Below are 17,320 nucleotides of genomic sequence, written 5' to 3'. Positions count from 1 at the left end.
GATCCCCACGTTCACCCCAGAATCGCGAGATCTGGGGTATTTCTCGATGCCGCGCATCGGTATATTTGTGTAAGTTTCCCTCTCAATGATTTCATGTTGAGACCTTACATGTTTGCCATCCTCGAAAAATACGCCACGGCATTTTCTTGCCGCCAATGCACCCAGCAAAGACACGTTCTCGACTGTCACTGACAACATGGCGAACCGATACTTCGGGTGCCGGGGGACTTCTCTCCTCGTCTGGCTGACCGTGTGCTATGTGCGTAGAATCTCCTTCCTGCCCGGTATACCTTGCTAACGCCAACCCTAGGTCTCCTCCATGGCGCTGTTCGGCTACGATCAGGCAGTGTTCAGTAAGTTCCAGCCGCATGTCAACCTCTCAGCATCGTCCGTCATGGAATCTTGACTTCTAACGCGTACTCTTCCTTTTTATTGTAGGTGGAATTATTGTGTCGAAAGACTTTCTGAAGACGATGAACAACCCCGATGCCAATCTGCAAGGAACAATCACATCCTTGTACAACGTCGGATGTTTCTTCGGCGCCCTGTCAGGCTCATGGATCGGCTCTTCACTCGGTCGTAAGCGATCAGTCATTCTGGGCACGACGGTCTTGGTCATCGGGGCCATCCTGCAAATGACAGCCTTCAGCGTACCCCACATGATCGTCGGACGCCTCGTAGCCGGCCTCGGAAACGGCCTCAACACCGCAACAGCTCCCGTCTGGCAGAGCGAGACTACCCAGGCCAAATGGCGAGGCAGGCTTGTGGTGCTAGGTCTGGTGGTCAACGTTGCCGGCTTCTCTCTGGCTAATTGGGTCACCTTTGGCTTTTCCTACCTGGAGGGCAGCATCTCTTGGCGCCTCCCTCTCGCCCTCAAGCTGATCTTCTGCCTCGTTATCCTCTGTACTGCGCCTTGGCTGCCCGAGTCTCCCCGATGGCTCATCTCGAAGAATCGCATCCAAGAAGCCGACGTCATCCTCGCCGATCTGAAGGGGGAAACCAACGTGTCGAATCCCGCTGTGCTGGCCGAGCGGAACGAGATCGTTCGCGCGTACAAGCAGGAAACAGAAAACGCCATGACCTGGTCTCAGCTGTTCCGAGGCGCATCGGAGAAGGGTGGATCTGGAGCGTTGCGCCGTTTTCTACTTGGGCTGGGCACCCAGCTCATCGTCCAGCTGTCCGGTATCAACGCCACGTCTTACTATCTCCCGACGGTCTTGATCGAGTCCGTTGGGCTGGAAGAGAAGCTTGCTCGTCTCCTGACCGCCGCCAATTCTGTTCACTACATATTCTTCTCATACTTGGGGATGATGTTGATTGACAAGTGGGGTCGTCGTGGAGCTATGATCTATGGTCAGTGGTGAATCAATAGTACACGCGATTAAGACGATTGGAATTGCTAATTCTGGGTGTGATATAGGAACTTCGGGCTGTTTGGTATGCTACATCATCCTTACAGTTCTCATCAGGACTGGTCAATACGCGACGGACGAGGGCCTGAAGTATCGCGTAGGCGCTGCCTCGGTCTCGATGATCTTTCTGTTCTACGCCATATTCGGTGCCGGGTGGCAAGGTACTGCATGGCTCTACAACACCGAAATCAACTCACTCGCCATGCGAATGAAGGGCGCCTCGGCCAGTGTGGCTGCACAATGGGCGATCAACTACATGGTCGTTCAGATTACCCCTATTGGCATCCAAAATCTGGGCTGGAGATTCTATCTCATTTGGGTGTTCATGCAGTTCTTCTCTGTTCCCATTCTGTATGTGTTCTACCCGGAAACTGCGAATAGGAGGCTCGAAGATATCGACATCGTGTTTGAAGAGGGCCTGAGGACGTGGGTGTTTTTGGACAAAGAGGCGACGCAAGTTGCGCGACCACACCGCTTCGTCGTTATGGAGGAGGAGGAAGTTGCCGATGCTGCCAATGACATCAAGGCCAAAGTCAATAGCCCTGAGTTCGAGCAGGTTGATCACCCGACTCAATCCAAATAGGGTGACAACTGTAGCAAACGCATTATTGACGTCGGCGTTTCCTTGGCAATGATTATGCCTGCCGGCGAAGAGTTAGCTAGGAATATATGCGTTTGAGATTTTGCTGCAAGAGATTGTGGTTTCAAGTAACACCGTATCCTTCATCTCAGCGAGACTTCTCAATCATCAATGACAGCACAGGACCGTGCAGAGTACGACTGGTGAGAAGTTGATGGTCACTTTCTTGACAAATGACACACTTAAACAAGCTGAATGTGAAGAGGTTCTGGGAAAGCTATAGGCCTCTACCTACTGGCGTCAGACAACCCGACAACTCGTGCGTTCGGCCCATGTGGGGTACTGCCGGCACGGAGCCGAGCGCCGACCGGAACTCAGGCCGGCTACCGGCCCGTGGGACTAAGCCTCCCACGACCTCCCTCGTATCCCTGCCCCCCAGACCCAAGCGTTGGACTAACCGGCGACTGGGTGGCATCACTTCCCATCTCAACGGACCCGCCATACCTCGGACTACTAGGCATCTCGCTCACACTGTTTGGCACTTCGAGCTCCGCAGCTTGTACGCCCGGCGACGCGGTCGGCGACGCTGTGAACCCGGGCTTCGGCTCAGGGGAAGAGTAAGGCGTATAACCCGGCAACTCTGAGAAAGCGGCGCTCTGTCTTGAGTTCTCGGCAGCTGCTAGCTCTGTTGCCGCCTTTCTCTTCTTCCTACGACGCAGGATGACGGCGAAGATGCCTGCGCCGACGACGGCAATGGCTCCAAGGACGCCGCCGACTACCCCACCAACGATGGCGCCTTTAGATGGCCCGCTCGGAGAAGAAGTTGGCTCGGGAGTGGTGCTGTTCGTGGCAGCGGTGGGCTGTACGACGAGTGTGTACGTCGGTGTATACGCCGGTCTCTTGAGTGACGGGTCAAAGATATACTGCAGATAGACATCACTCCACGCACGAGGTTTCGTGACATATGCTCCTCCCGATGCCGTCCCCCCGATGGCCTTGACAACCTGCTCGGGCACCGGTGCCAACCTCTTCGCGGCCTCGGTGTCGTAGCTCCCCGTGTAATTGAGCGAGACTAGGGAGAAGATCTCAGCAGGCATGTGCTCCGAGCATGTCTGGACGTTCCCGCCGCTGCCGTCGCTCTTGGTTTGCATCCCGCCCACGAGCAAAAGGTTCTCGCCGACGACGTGGCACGTGTGGCCGTACATGCCGTCGGCACGGGTGTGCACACGGATCCAATTGAAGGTCGGCAGGGTGAGGACCCATATCTCCTCGGAGGTGATGTAGGTCGCGTAGTTCTCGACGCCGGCGATCATGTAGATGTTCCACGATGACGAGTCCTTGGCGGGGACGAGGACGGCGCAGATGTCGGAGCGGCCGGTGGGCATGTCCGGGAGGCCGAAGGTCTCTTGTCGGAACCAGAAGCCTGTTTCGATGTCGTAGATGTCGACGAAGGATTGGTTGATCTGGGGTCTGTCAGGGGATGAATGGAGATGTTGAAGGGGGAGGGGCTTACGTTGATGTTGCCTGATGCTGCATCATCTATGCGGACGCCGAATTCCGTTTCGTCTCGGGTTGTTTGCCCGCCAATGTTGACGATGATACCCTTCTCTCCAACCGGGACGTGGACCATCGCACCGTTCATGCGTGGTCCAACATACGTCGGAACGGAGATGTTGGTCAGCTTAGGCTGAGACTTGTCTGCGGTATCGAGCTCTAGCATTCCTTCGAGAACTATGATGATCAGCGACCATTTTATGCTGTCAAATGTATCGAACTTACAGCGAAAGTCCATGGAGGGTGTATACTGGCTGTTCGCAGGGCTGCTCCTGCGCTGCGTGTACCCCTCAAAGATATAACTCCGATTCAACGTCGGCGCGTCGCAGAATGCTGCAGCACCTGGCCGATCGACAATCTGGTCGTTGTTGGATACCTCAAAGTCCGTCGACTTGGCCCATCGCTCCGTATCAACGTCGAACTCCCAAATAGCCGGCTCAGGGAAGTCGTCGATATATGCTGGGTTCTCATTGTTGTTGGACGACCACCAGCCCCCTAGCTGGTACACCTTCCTAGTCGTCTGTGAGTACCACATCGCATGCTCGATGAGACCGTTCGGGACGTCCGGCGCTTTCCAGATGGAGCTGTATGGTGCGGTTTCCTGGTTCGTGAAGTTCTTGGACAAGTCTAGGACAAGGAGCTGCGTATCTATGCCGTGTAAGTCATAGTGACGGCGGGCTCATGGGAGACTTACGCATCCCAGACGTGAAGGCGCCAGCTTGGGTGTTGTAGAAGGTGTTGTTGCCCTTCGGCACATACGTATTTCCTCCATCGATGTAGATCTTCCCGTCGGCATAAACACCTAACAAGTTTTAGACTCAGAGGCATGAAGCGTCATCGAACCACTTACTAGCATGGCGAAATATCCTGCAAAAGTGCTGTGACAGATCAAAAGTAGTGCTGTTGATGCTAGCTGCAGGGACGGCTGTAGGTGCAGCAAACACAGACGTGCTACTCGCACCACCAGAGACAACCGCAGAGCTCACAGCCTGCCTCGCATCTAGCGACGCAAAGACCGATCCAGAAATGGCCGCAAAAAGCGGCCAAAGTGAGACAAATCTCATAACGGCGGTTCGATCAGATAAGAAGAAGTGACGACCAGGTCAAAAAGACGGCCTGGAGGGGGCGGGCGTCGACGGGTATTTGCAGGACTCAGACCCCGGGGGAGGCGTCGCTGACAGCAAACACCTCCCAGGTTACCCAGCAGGACGGTCGAGAAGGCTCTCATGCCCGCCAAACATCATCAGCGGAAGTCTCACATGGGGGAACCAAATCGCGCAGGCAAGAAGCTGAGGAGCGCAGCCTGGGGCTCACACACGTCGCTGCAGTGGCGGGCGACGCAAAAGCCTCAACATGCCCGTTTCGGCCGGTCTGGCCGATGATTGAATCAGGACAACATGGGCGGGCGCGGGAGCTAGGGTGCTTCCATTGGACCTTGTCGATGAAGGAGGGTGAAGTGATCGTGATTCTTATTTGTCTGGGTGAGGATAAGCATCACCCCAACATGCAAGGGAGACTAGACGGAGCCTGCTTGTGGTAGTCGCACTGCTGACGGGCTTGCGGCCGTGGGAGATACACATATGAGGAGATGGGGGCCGGCGATTGCTGCTGTGTTTCTTGGTGAGAGGTGGAAACACATTGTTCGTGAGATCAATGGAAGGGTGTACGAGCCAGGCTCTGGACCTTGGACCGGATGCTTGATCGTCAATGTTTGCTCGAAGACCGTCGGGTCTGCGGTCCTCATTTGGATCTTGGCGGGCTTATCTTCAGGCAGGGCGTCACGGTGGCTTGGCCACTTGGGGCAGAAGATGATAAAGAGAAGCGGGCACCCACTCCCGTCATCATCAAGTCTCTGGATCACAAGGCTCTCATGACATCCCCCATTTGAGGCTCTTCACTCCTTCAAAAGGAAGTTGAAGACGGCAGAGTTGAAGAATCACGGGCCAAAGCCATCCCCTGCTCTGCACATGGCCCCCACTCCCGCTCCTTCGTTTGCCATGCAACCGCAACTCCCACCTCCCGCTAAACAAGCGCTATCAAGGATCCCCCGCCTGCTCCTCCAACAGCCCTTCCCCGCAGCACTCAGCCCGTACAGCCGCGACGCGCCAATCAGCAGCGGCGTAGGATGATGCCACAGCAATCCGTCTTGCGCTGGCGTCCTGAAACTTGCTCACCTCCATGCCGTTTTGGGATTCGGAGGCTGGTCACAGGGCTGTTGCTTGTGTTCATGTGCTACGCGGCCCATCTTGATAAAGCTCTCTGTCCTTGTGAAGAAGACGAGGGCGAGCTGATAAAGGAGCTGTCTGTTCCCTCATAATTCTAGAAGATCCTGCATCTTTCATCTCATCGTGTCGTGTGTCGTTCAAACTCAATTCGAAGCTCCAACATCACTTCATAGACAATCATCAACAGGGCCGGTTCCCATAGTAATCACCGCCAAAATGCCGGCCATCTTTGCTGACCAGTTCGTCGCCCCTGTCGCATACATATGTGCTTCTCGCGACATTCATAATTCATACTCACATTCTGATAACAGAGTTCTTCCCGTCGGGAACGAGCAGAAGGTCAAGCTCGACGCTTCGATCAAGGACCAAGAAATCGCACAGCGCGAGGTCCCCAGCACCGCCGACTGCGCAACCCACCTCAGACTCCTCGACGCATTCGTCGCGCTCCGCAGAAGCGTCGAGCTGCTCGCCGACGAAGCAGATCTCACCGCCGCGCAAGGCTGGGATCTGTACTGCAGACGCGCCGTCTCCCGCTTCGAGAAATGGTCCACCAGCACGCAGAGGGGGCAGCCTCCCGTCGACGCCTTGATGGCGTGGCACGCCCTCATGCTGCACCCTAAGGCGTACGCCAGATTTATCGAACTTGGCGGCAGTCTCGGCCTGGACGGCCTGGACTGGACTGAAGTCGTAAGTTCACGCATTTGCACAATTCCTGACTCAAGGCCTTGACACTCAAGGCCTTGAGTCGCTTCAAGCTTCGCCTGTGCTGACAACTGACACAGTCGAATGCGGTCGACATCGACATCACCCTGTCGGGATTCCTCGATTTGATCGAGGCCGACGGCACCCTCGAGTCTCTCGTCGCCGAGGGCCGTCAATCCACCGGCATCTTCAACCTCAAGAGCCCAGCCGGCACGGTGCTCTTCTCATACGACCTCGCCGCGGCGATCAACCGCCAATTCGACTTTTCCACAAAGATGTCCCGCTACGCCTGGCTGCGTTCGCCCACCGCAGAGTCCACCCTCGCACAGTCCGTCGAACGTTACCGCAACTTCTTCCACCTTATCGGCGCCCACCCCGGCACGGTGATGGTCCCGACCCTGGACATCGACCTGGTCTGGCACACCCACCAGCTCGCGCCGCTGCGCTACCGCGCCTACTCCAAGAAGATGGCCGGCCGCCTCATCGACCACGACGACGAGATCAGCGCCGACAGGTTGCAGGAGCTGTCGACGGACATGCAGGGCCTCTGGCGCGAGGAGTTTGGCGCGGAGTATCATGCCTGTCTCTGCTGGACCTGCGAAGCGGGCAGGGCTCACGTCAGTGTCGACGCTGTTGACAGCAGGTTACGTGATGAGGAGAGGCAACGCGAGCTGCTCCCCCTGGCGGACCTTGCTTTCCCTCGCTGCGCAGACTGCGGCAACCATCCCACATCGTGCTGTCCCCCGAGTGACGGTGCAGAGTGCGGAAGCGGTTGCGGCGGAGGGTGCGGTGGTGGTTGTGGAGGCGGTTGTGGAAGCTGTGGTGCCATGAAATAAGTCGGAAGAGTCTTTAAGCATGCAAGCAAGATACATCAAGAGGCACAACAAGCAAAAAGATCTCGAGCTGCCTCGTGCCTGAATCGAACAGGCGATCTCCTCATTACTAGTGAGGCGCTGTACCACTAAGCCAACGAGGCATTTGATAATTGTCGAAGATGTCGGCGAAATCTGTTTACTTGAAGCGTCTCGAAGCGAGATTTTGTGGGTGAAGGGGTTGATGTTGACCCACATCATGTCTTTGCCTCCGTGCGTCTGCCGAACAACCCATGTTTAATCCACGTTTAATGTTCCTTTCTTTTTTTCCCGCTGAAAATGGGCAGCCGCGGAAACGTCTGACTCGTTTTCGCATTCCGGGAACGCCAAATTGAAACCCCATGGGATGCCCTTGCCAGATGGCCAGCCTTCCAAGACTTTTCACTCTCTTTGAGTTTTTCTAGCGACATTCGATCTCCGTTTCATCAACACAGCAATGCCCACCGGCCAATAGGGGTGCCACGAATGGTCAGCCGACGGTGCGGCGAGCGCTGCAAAGCTCCGAGAAAAAGGGATGAACTCCGTGTTAGCATAAGTAATTATAGATGAGAGGTGGGATCGTGGGTGCCGCTAGGCGTGGTCTGCGCAGGACAACCCGGTTACCCGGGCTCCTCGGGGACCACGTAAGGCGCGGCAGCGGGGCCGGCCCTATCGGGCTCACCGTTTTCTCGGTCGCACCCGGTGGCCGATGCCTCGGATGTTCTTCTTCAGCCCCTTTGCCCCCCTTGCGCCAAGGACTGATATATCCTCTTTTGTTGTGGGCGGCCTTAGATCGTTCGATATGTTGACGAAGCAACAAGTCTTATAAAGTCTTATAAAATCTTGATTGCGGCCTTGACCAACGACAGTCCCTCCGTTTCGGATTACCACTTATACCAGGTACATAACTTTCGTTCATCACCAGGCACAGTAAGCCACCACTCTCGTTGAAGTGCTTTAGACATCACATACACACTCTTTTCTCCATCCGAGACTCCTATCCCCCCACACCGCTGAAAACATGCGTGCCTCAGTCATGGTCGCCGCCGCAGCCTGCGCCGCCTCAACCAGCGCCTTCGCGGTCCCCCGCGACGAGGACCCCAACTTCGCCTGGCAGGCCCCCGACGCCGCGGCCAAGCGCTCGCCGTGCCCCATGCTCAACTCCCTCGCCAACCACGGCTACCTCCCGCGCGACGGCAACGCTATCAGCATGGACAACCTCATCTCCGGCCTCGGCAAGGCGCTCAACTTCAACGAGTCGCTCGTCCGCACCCTCGGCACGCCCGCCTTCGCCACCTCCACCACCGGCGACGCCAACACCTTCAACCTCGACGACATCGCCAAGCACAACGTCATCGAGCACGACGGCAGCCTGTCGCGCGCCGACTTCGCCGTCACGGGCGACGCAAAGACCTTCAACCAGTCCGTCTTTGACGAGACGTACGGATACCTGACCGAGGGCGCGGCCGCGACGGAGGAGAAAGTCAACGTGGCGACGATGGCGACGGCGCGCAGCAAGCGGATCGCGACGGCCCAGGCGACGAACCCGAGTTTCAACTTGACCAGCAGCCAGGTCACCGTCTCGTTGGGAGAGTCTGCTGTTATCCTTGGTACATTGGGTGGAAGCTTCTCCGAGCCTGCTGCGCCGTTGGAGTGGATGAAGATTGTCTTCGAGGAGGAGCGTCTGCCGTTCAAGGAGGGCTTCAACACCAGCACTGAGGTCATTACCACCGCTCAGGTCCTGGGGCTGTCGCAGCTCATTGCTACCAGCAGCACCTAAGTTGGCTGATGCCACGTTGGGTTCTTTGATGTGTAGATGAATAAAGAAAAAAGACATTTTACGGCAATTCTTCGTCATTCCAATCGACCTCAACGCATAGATGAGGGTGCGAAATATGCAACACTCGATACAGGCTTTGGTTCCATAATTATTGGGTTGCTCGACGGGGTAGGGTAGTAGTCATGGGAAGCTTGGCCCTGCAACTCCAAAATAAGCATGCGTTTGGAAAGAGGATACAGATGATTTGGGCTAATTAAGGTATTGTATCCCTGTCGCTGGAGATCAGCGAAGGATCACATCGTAAGGTGTGTAAATAATGGACTTCAATTGGATGCAAATCGTACTTTGCTAAGCTATACTTTGCTAACGTACTCCTCAACCTTGAAAGCAATGTCATCACGCCATGTGCTCAAATTCCAAATTGCCTATGCTCCATGAATTCCTCCCTGCAGTCTCGCTCTCACGACCCCAGCTTGATGGTTCCAACGGCGTCAACGCCCAGCCATACAGGTCCCGCCCGTATGCAGCCACAACGGACGTTGCTTTCGCGTAGCCGTGAAGTACCTTCCACAACCCTTTTACAAAGTTCGATTCATAGCGACTTCTGAGGCTTGAACCTAAACCATATCCCAAACACCTTCCGATTCGTAGCCCTCGAATCCGCTGTCAGAAACAGAGATTTCGCCGCCCTTAGTCGGCTCATCAACGTCCATGGCGTCGAAGTCCTCATCGTCTGGCTCGTTGACAAGCGTCTCTGAAGGTGACAAGGGTGTCATGGGCGCAGAGGCTTGTGGCATGGTCGAATTGTGGGAGAAATTCGAGTTGTTGTGTCTTTGATCCCCAAGGTAACGCTCAGACCGAAGCTGGGCGTTCTGCTCTTCCAGGTCCTGTTTCTCTTGTATCAGGGCGACGATGAAGGCATCCTTGGTGGCGTTGCTGCGCTTGAGCTTGTCATTCTCGTTCTGAAGCTTGATGATTTGCTCCTGGTCGACCTCTTGAAGCTGCGCCAAGTCGTGGTTCTCGGTAGCCAGACGACAGACCTCAGCCTGAAGCTGGCAGATCTCGATCTGGTTGATCTCATTCATACTGGCGGAGAAGGAGAACTGATCGAGGGCGTCCATGATGGAGGATGGACTAGAAGGAACCGAAGAGAATGTGTTTTGACGAGTAAAGGAGGACCAGCCGCCTTGATTGTTGACAAAGGGTGAGGGAACGCTTTGAAGCCTGAGAATGGGTAGTGGATGTGATGCTTTGGTACTGTTCTTTTCGTGAGAAGATGGGAGAGAGGTTGTCTTTTATAGTGGAAAAGGGGGTGGTGATGGAGCACTGATTTCACACGACAGATTGGAAGCGGGAGCGTGGTTCGCTTCCCGTTCAAGAAGCCCCAGCTGATCTCCATGATTCCTAGGAGAAGAAGATGGAAAGATAAAGGACGCTCACTGTTTGCTGTTTTCAAGCGGCGGGCACGACTTCATGAGGTGGTTTTCCTCAGTTGTAGGAATTTGGAGATTCTGGTGAATCTCAAAGTCAGCTGAACATATTTCGAACAGGATTTGTTTCACTTGTAGGTGTTGTGAGGTTGTAAACTCTTGTTGAGTTTGCTTCACAGGTTTTGAGCTGTGAGTGGTCGTGAGGGGGAGGGACAGACTAGCAGAGGTAGACGACTTCGACAACCTTAAGTATACTCCAGGACTTGGTAAGAGCGGCGACTTTGGCGCTCCTCCCCTCCTATCCACGTTCAGATGACATGATGGGTGATGAGTTTCTAGGAGTCATGTGAAGCGAATGGTACCTAGATTGATATGGGATGAAAAATTAGAGGGTAGAGGGTAGTCAGGAGACCTCTCCTACCCGGATACGTTGAAAAAAGGAAGGTGGAAGAACTCGGGCCTACCTGAAGTTTAGTCATAGTTGGAAACGTTGAATGCTGAATGGAAATAGTCTTGGTGAAATAAAAAGCTCATCGGTAGGGCAGCTCATATTTATACCCAGACAAGAACACTGTTAGCCATCAAAAAGCCATTTGAATACAGTAATCAAGAGCCAGTTCCTGGAAACAAACAAGATATTTGAAAGCCAGAATTGAATTCTAGATATGCATGCACCTCCGCGCTGCACCAACTGCGCCTCTAAGCTTGGCATAATCCATGAGGGGGTGTGTAGGGTAGCAATAGAATATGGTCCGGGTTGTGTCTGGCCTCAAACAATCGACAGAACTTCGACAAAAAGTCAATTAAAAATGAATGACTGGACTTCACTGTAATGTATGCTCCGGCAGAACTATGACGATGCATAAGTATTTGACAATATTTTAAGAGGGAAACCTTGGTTGCCTTCTCGTCGACATGGCGTGCGAAAAAGACAGGGAAGGGATTCAGAGGTTTGTGAGCTATGAGAGGGGACACTAAGACTGCATGAGGAGAAGAAAGGGCAGAGGAGAAGGAAGACGGCGAAAGAAGCACAGCGAACTGGAATCGGATTCCGGATAGCTTTTCAAAAACCTGAAATTGAGAATTTCCCAGCGGCGGCTAATGGTTGTTGGTAACTCGCTCTGTGTTCAAGGCCTGTTGGAGCCTGACAGGGGTCTGACAAACATCCAACGGCTACGGATATTATATAGCTGTGGCCGCGGCCAATGTTTGAGAAACGCCGTAGATCTTCCGTCGGTTCTGTCCAAGTTATGACGCGCGGCGTGATTTCGTTCTAATAGTCTTGAATGGAAACTCTTGTCGACTCATTAATCACCACTTCCTCCCCTAATTTTGCAAAGGCTGAAGCGCACCCAACGTCAATGTCATCTTTTGTGCCCAGAGGCGTTGTGGAATTTTCCTTTACCTTTTCTCTTTGTAGAGAACCGCTGGATGGGGATTGCATTTATGTATTTCAGGCGGAAGACTCTACAGCCCAACATCGAATGATACATTTCTCTATCTGTAAGCTAAGCCTTCCAGCTCGCTGCCTCAATAACTGAATCTTGCCATGTAGGGTGAGCAATTCGAAACATTTATCGTAATTGAGAAGTCCGAACATTGAAGAGACGAGGTGGTGTGACGAGTGAGGGAGGGCGAAGGATTATATAATACCTAACAGCATATTTGTATGACGTAGAGCGTCTAAACCCACCAAAGTTAAGCTATCTAATATTGAGAAGAATACACTAGTGAACGGCGGCCGGCGCATGCAACAACGTTACAGTCGATAGGGTCCAAAATCCTTATATCCAATGCCCTTAACAAAGGTCTGCAACCATGGGCCCTGCGTCTTCGCCTCCGCAAGCTCCAAGAAGAGTGTAGAGTGCGCCTCTCCATCAATCTTAAAGGCCGCCGAGCCGTCCGCCTTCCGTTCATCAACATAGTAAAATCTGCAAACTCTTAGTCACGTCCACACAGTCAGTAAAGCAAGGTGGCGAGGGCATACTTGAATCCCTTCTCTTTATATTCAGCGGCAGCAGCCATCATCATGTGCGCAGACGCCGACTTGCCAGCGCCTGACTCCAGGAACTGCGGGAGGGCTGTAACGTTAAGGATATTCCCCGTAAAGAAGAATGTTCTCGGAGCATTGACAGGCAGGTCCGCGAAGCCGAGAACGGCCTGTTGGGCTGCGACAAAGACACTGGTGTTATTGACGGTCATGTCTCGCTGGAAAGAATCTAACGATATAGCAAAGGGGTCGCCTGGGGGAGAGAACGTAGCGGCGCCGGCTGCGGAAACCTTAGCAGTGCATTCAGCTAGAGTCCTTTGGTGCTAAGACGTACCGTTGTAGATGACTACGCTTGGGATCCCCAGCTCTTTTTTGACCTTTTCAAAGGCTCTGACAACATCCTCAGGGTTGGCGAAGTCGCTTTTGATGTTGAGTTGCTCGTCTGTGCTGTCTGCCTCGTCTAGCGACCGGGCTGCGATGGCAACCTTGTAGCCTTTTGAGGCAAAGGCCTTGGCAGCTGGTATGCCTACCTTGGGCCCGGCGCCGAGGATAAGAACGACAGGAGATTTTTCGGGCATGATTGGAGATGTGAGGGAGAAGTCTGACGGTGTGCAGTAGAATAAGGAAGTAAGAAAGCAAGACGCCTATGTCTATTATATATACGTTCATCTTCTGATTGAGACAAAGATCGGGACTTGGGGTTGAAATGCGCAATTGGAAATCGTTCAAGTGATTCAAGGCGGCGCTGCTTGTGCTAGTAGCGTTTGTAAGCATGCAGCATTCGCTGCTTTGGATCTGTGCTGCTTACAGAGGTTCAACTCATAGGCCTAGTAGGGATGCAAGCCAATCGCGGATCGACCAGTCAGATTCAGGGATTCATTGAATAATCACGGACCCGGACCCTTCGGAGGATCCGAACTTGCATGCCTGACGTCCAATCCCGTTCATCACCAATGGTTGTCTTGTCTTCGAGTCCTCCGCTCCGGCTGACTTTCTTGACTTGTGGTTGTGTAAGCTTGGATATTTGCTATGCATTGGCTCCTTGAGTGCATCCGGTTGAGATAGACCTCCTGTGTAGCATTGCCAACATTTGCCAACTTGCAAGCCCGCACATGATGAGTATTGTATACTTTCAAGAGCAATAGCAGTAGAGTTCATCAATATAGGTACTTTGGACTGTCGGGGAGGAGACGGTGATGCACATAAAACGAGATCAGAAGCCCGTCTATCTTGTGCTTTGTTATCCATCAACCACCGCTTGAAGGAATTTGCAAACTTTTACCCTACAATTCACTCTTAGATAACCTGATACACCTCAATCGAAATGACGGACATGAAGAAGATCAAAGTCTTGGGAGTCCATGGCCCAAACGCTGGCAAGGTCATTGTCCTTTGCGAGGAGCTCGGAATCCCATATGAGACGGAAATCATCCCTCTCAACGATGTCAAGAACCCCAAATACGTTGCCATCAACCCGAACGGCCGGCTGCCGTCCATCCAGGATCCCAACACAGACCTAACCCTGTGGGAGTCGGGCGCAATCATCGAGTACTTAACCGACACATACGACAAGGCTCACAAGCTCAGCTTCGAGCCGGGCACAGCTGCGGCCTACCACGCTCGTCAGTGGCTCTTCTACCAGACCACCGGCCAGGGACCGTACTATGGGCAGGCGATGTGGTTTATTATCTATCAGCCACTTCCCGAGGCGCGCGAGCGCTATGTCAAGGAGGTCAACCGCGTGACCGGTGTTCTGGAGGGGCACCTGGAAAAACAGGCCCCTGACGCGGACGGCAACTCTTGGTTTTTGGGCGGGCGGATCTCGTACGTGGATATTGCCTTCTTTACGTGGCAGCACACCGCCTCGCCGCGAATCCCGGACGTCGAGTTCAATCAGGATGAATTCCCGCAGGTCAAGAAGTGGCACGACAACATGCTTGCGCGCCCGAGTGTGCAAAAGGTCCTGAAGCTCCAAGAGACAAAATATTAGGTCTGCGTGAGTCATTGTTGGAGGGGTCATTCCATCTTGCTCGGGCGAGTCACTGCTGCGAGGGTGGGTAGAGCTGGAGAGGGGCTGTTGTTCGTATCGAAAATATAATCAGATCATCTGTGGAAACTTCATTTGCCGTTCGTATCGTGTTGTGCATGGGTGTATTTTGGGTGTTAATTAATGGTGTGAAGTCGGCCACTTCTATCCACCGAGTTGTAAAATAGCACCGTGGATAAGTGACTACTGTATTGAACGCCCCCTTTCCCAATATGTCACGTTACTATGTTCCTTTGCGGACACAGACTGAATCTCAATATTTTCTCCCGGTTCGTTTGGGTCGCGAGAAGCTAGTCCAGCCATCCCGAACATCCTGCAGAACCCGCACTGGGATTACAGCATCTATCCTGCTGCTATGGGCGAGTGAAACTCCGATGTAGTCTTCTTTGAAAACAATCACGCTGAAATAGTTACTCAAATACCGCTGTATACTCTAGACTGAAAAGATGAACAGCCTTGTTTGCCTCGTTGTGTAAGTCAGTGCAAGTATTGTGCATACGCCTGAGTTCCTCGGATCGTGAGTATGCTCTTGGATCATTGGCAAGCGTATCTAGCAGATGTAGAAATGGCTTGAGGAGATGGAGGTCTGAGAATGCGCTCGGCGATGTCGGGTTTTGCGTTAGATTGTAGAGTATACTGCTGGCTGCAGCAAAGAAACAGTGAAGAAGCATCCTATAATGAGTCAAAGAAAGAATACAGAACGGTTGTGGATCCTAAGAGATTATTTACCAGATACAGGAGCAGTCTCCATGAGGGATGGTTTCAATGAGACGGATCGCTTTGCGTGACTCAGCGAGGCACAAACTGCCTGGGGGTAACGATATTCCAGACAGGCCGACTTCTTGGTCCAAGGGAGATCGCGCCGTCGAGGATAAGTGGCGATCAATCATTGTCAGACAATGGATATATGTGAGTCGTAGAACCACCTTGTGGATCATCTCCCCTGCGACTTGGGATCCTGACGAAATCAGAAAGTCCTCGGGGGGTTCCAGCTGCGCACTGGACTTCCAATAGGACAACACAGAACTTAACTCTTGTGCCGCAATTGCCCTTTGTGCCTCCGTTTGTCGTCCAGCCCGGATCGAGTACAATTGCTTGTACACCTGACCCTGAATAACCGCAAGTCCCACGCGATGGTTGAAGAGTTCCACGTTACATGAGTCGAGGTTTGTATTTGATGGCAGTCGGACATCCATGTCATCATCATCTTGGCTGAAGGGTCGACACGTCCGTAGACTGACATCCTTGTCAAGGATGTATACCTTCCAAAACACCCGTCTCCGTATCTCCGCTTGTTTCTCAGTGAGCCTTGGGTCGGAAGCCTCTCTGTGCAGATTCAGAGCCTGTGCCAGGCGTAGGGCGGCGGCGACGAGCATCGAGGCCGGCTCCGGATTCGGGGTCCCCTGAAGAATGCAAGCCATACCCACCAGAGCTTGGACGGCAGAGATGCTAGCGACGTTCAACTCGGAGACGACGCTCAGGGCGTTTTTTATGTAAACACCCGCTAGATTGTTCTCATGCGTTGGGTTCAATGTGCGCAGGCCGCGGAGACGATGAGCTATTGACAGCACGACATTGAGACACGCCCACCAACTGGCATCTTCGGGGTTGGAAGTCGAGTACTTGAGGTTGAACTCTCTCAAGAAGTCCTCTTCGTCAAAAAGCGGAAGGAATCTATTGTAGTTGTTGAAAGTTTCCTGGACCAGCTCCAGAGCGACTGCCTTTGAGGGAAGCTGCCCGTGCGCTGGTAAAGATACTGATCGTGACTCTGAAGCAAGATGAGGCCATGGGCCGCCAGCTACAGGGTCAGTTACAAAACCATGAATGGTGGAAAATTCGGGTTGGCCGTGGTTTTGTGCGCGCAATGCAACGTCAAGATCAAACCCTGAACTACTGGTGTGTTTTGGTGACGGAATAGGTGACTCGTTCATTGGGATCCATGAATTACTTTCTCTCGGGAGTGTGATCAGTGACGCTATATTGTGTGATACTGCGGAAGTCGTTTCCTCTTCACGCGGACTGTTTCCAGGCACAGTAGACTTGTCTCCGTGAGACTTTATGTTCTCTAGTGCTGAGAGCCTTTCTTCGAGCTGTGCGATGTATTTGAAGCTGCGGAATGTTCAACAGGCGCAAGCTATATGAGCTAGAGTAGCAGACTAACCCAGCTGGTCTTCGAGGCTTCCTCTTCATTGCAATTGGCGTAAAATGGCACCTTGTGCGATATTTGGTGCACTGAGCGCATCCTTGCGTGGTAGGTTCACAGCGTATCTTTTTCTTGCGGCACATGTCACAAGCCTTATTTTGCAGTGTCAAGAGAGGCGACATGATGTTAACTCTTCGGGTCAACTCACATGAACAATGGCTTGCTGGCCCCATCCCCCAAGACTAGGCTGGACCCTGGAACCCGTTTGTGACTCCATGACCTGCTGTGCAATGGTCGTATCTACCCGAGAGGCTGCGAGAAGAACCCTCAAAAGGCTTGGGCCAAACTTCTTCACTACTCAAAAGCAGCTTCGAGAAACCTGAAATCTTCTAAGACGGCACTTGATCAGCTGCCAAATCTCATCCCATTTGACGTCATGCATAGACAGCAGCAGATTGATTATAAATCAATTCCTTTGCCAATCATCAGCCTTAGGTATAGTGAGGGGGCTCCTGATAGGCTCACGGATACCCGTGGAAATGACTTTGTAAGCAGATTTGGCACGCATATCTTTAGCCAATCGGAGGCTTGAACTGGATTTAAGCT

At 53.2% G+C, this 17,320-nt stretch overlaps 8 protein-coding genes across 8 annotated transcripts; 4 read left to right on the top strand and 4 right to left on the bottom strand.

Moving 5' to 3' along the window:
• Nucleotides 1-196: 196 nt before the first annotated feature.
• Nucleotides 197-1,995, top strand: STL1-4 (Sugar transporter STL1; the record flags this gene model as incomplete). Its single annotated transcript, XM_037326925.1, has 4 exons — nt 197-259; nt 311-353; nt 439-1,353; nt 1,421-1,995. The coding sequence occupies 4 exons, from the start codon at nt 197-199 to the stop codon at nt 1,993-1,995; spliced, it is 1,596 nt and encodes a 531-aa protein (XP_037174147.1).
• Nucleotides 1,996-2,375: 380 nt separating this feature from the next.
• On the bottom strand, nt 2,376-4,610 carry CGCA056_v011678 (Kelch repeat-containing protein; the record flags this gene model as incomplete). Its single annotated transcript, XM_037326924.1, has 5 exons — nt 2,376-3,455; nt 3,506-3,723; nt 3,772-4,194; nt 4,241-4,348; nt 4,397-4,610. 5 exons carry the CDS (start codon nt 4,608-4,610, stop codon nt 2,376-2,378), a joined length of 2,043 nt encoding a protein of 680 aa, XP_037174146.1.
• A 1,377-nt stretch (nt 4,611-5,987) lies between these two features.
• On the top strand, nt 5,988-7,309 carry GRDP1-0 (Glycine-rich domain-containing protein 1; the record flags this gene model as incomplete). The annotated part of the gene is made up of 3 exons (XM_037326923.1): nt 5,988-6,010; nt 6,083-6,458; nt 6,554-7,309. 3 exons carry the CDS (start codon nt 5,988-5,990, stop codon nt 7,307-7,309), a joined length of 1,155 nt encoding a protein of 384 aa, XP_037174524.1.
• A 1,036-nt stretch (nt 7,310-8,345) lies between these two features.
• On the top strand, nt 8,346-9,104 carry CGCA056_v011676 (putative sterigmatocystin biosynthesis peroxidase stcC; the record flags this gene model as incomplete). The annotated part of the gene is made up of 1 exon (XM_037326922.1): nt 8,346-9,104. One exon carries the CDS (start codon nt 8,346-8,348, stop codon nt 9,102-9,104), a length of 759 nt encoding a protein of 252 aa, XP_037174523.1.
• Nucleotides 9,105-9,721: 617 nt separating this feature from the next.
• CGCA056_v011675 (uncharacterized protein) lies at nt 9,722-10,225 on the bottom strand (the record flags this gene model as incomplete). The annotated part of the gene is made up of 1 exon (XM_037326921.1): nt 9,722-10,225. One exon carries the CDS (start codon nt 10,223-10,225, stop codon nt 9,722-9,724), a length of 504 nt encoding a protein of 167 aa, XP_037174639.1.
• Nucleotides 10,226-12,293: 2,068 nt separating this feature from the next.
• Nucleotides 12,294-13,102, bottom strand: CGCA056_v011674 (Glucose 1-dehydrogenase; the record flags this gene model as incomplete). The annotated part of the gene is made up of 3 exons (XM_037326920.1): nt 12,294-12,465; nt 12,522-12,804; nt 12,859-13,102. The coding sequence occupies 3 exons, from the start codon at nt 13,100-13,102 to the stop codon at nt 12,294-12,296; spliced, it is 699 nt and encodes a 232-aa protein (XP_037174490.1).
• A 746-nt stretch (nt 13,103-13,848) lies between these two features.
• gedE-0 (Glutathione S-transferase-like protein gedE) lies at nt 13,849-14,514 on the top strand (the record flags this gene model as incomplete). Its single annotated transcript, XM_037326919.1, has 1 exon — nt 13,849-14,514. The coding sequence occupies one exon, from the start codon at nt 13,849-13,851 to the stop codon at nt 14,512-14,514; it is 666 nt and encodes a 221-aa protein (XP_037174538.1).
• A 782-nt stretch (nt 14,515-15,296) lies between these two features.
• Nucleotides 15,297-16,502, bottom strand: fsdR-3 (Fusaridione A cluster transcription factor fsdR; the record flags this gene model as incomplete). The annotated part of the gene is made up of 1 exon (XM_037326918.1): nt 15,297-16,502. The coding sequence occupies one exon, from the start codon at nt 16,500-16,502 to the stop codon at nt 15,297-15,299; it is 1,206 nt and encodes a 401-aa protein (XP_037174535.1).
• Nucleotides 16,503-17,320: the final 818 nt, after the last annotated feature.

The sequence above is a fragment of the Colletotrichum aenigma genome, assembly GCF_013390185.1.
Source record: "Colletotrichum aenigma strain Cg56 chromosome Unknown KSG_Cg56_contig08, whole genome shotgun sequence".
NCBI classification, from domain to species: Eukaryota; Fungi; Ascomycota; class Sordariomycetes; order Glomerellales; family Glomerellaceae; genus Colletotrichum; species Colletotrichum aenigma.
This window is presented reverse-complemented; position numbering and strand designations above follow the sequence as displayed.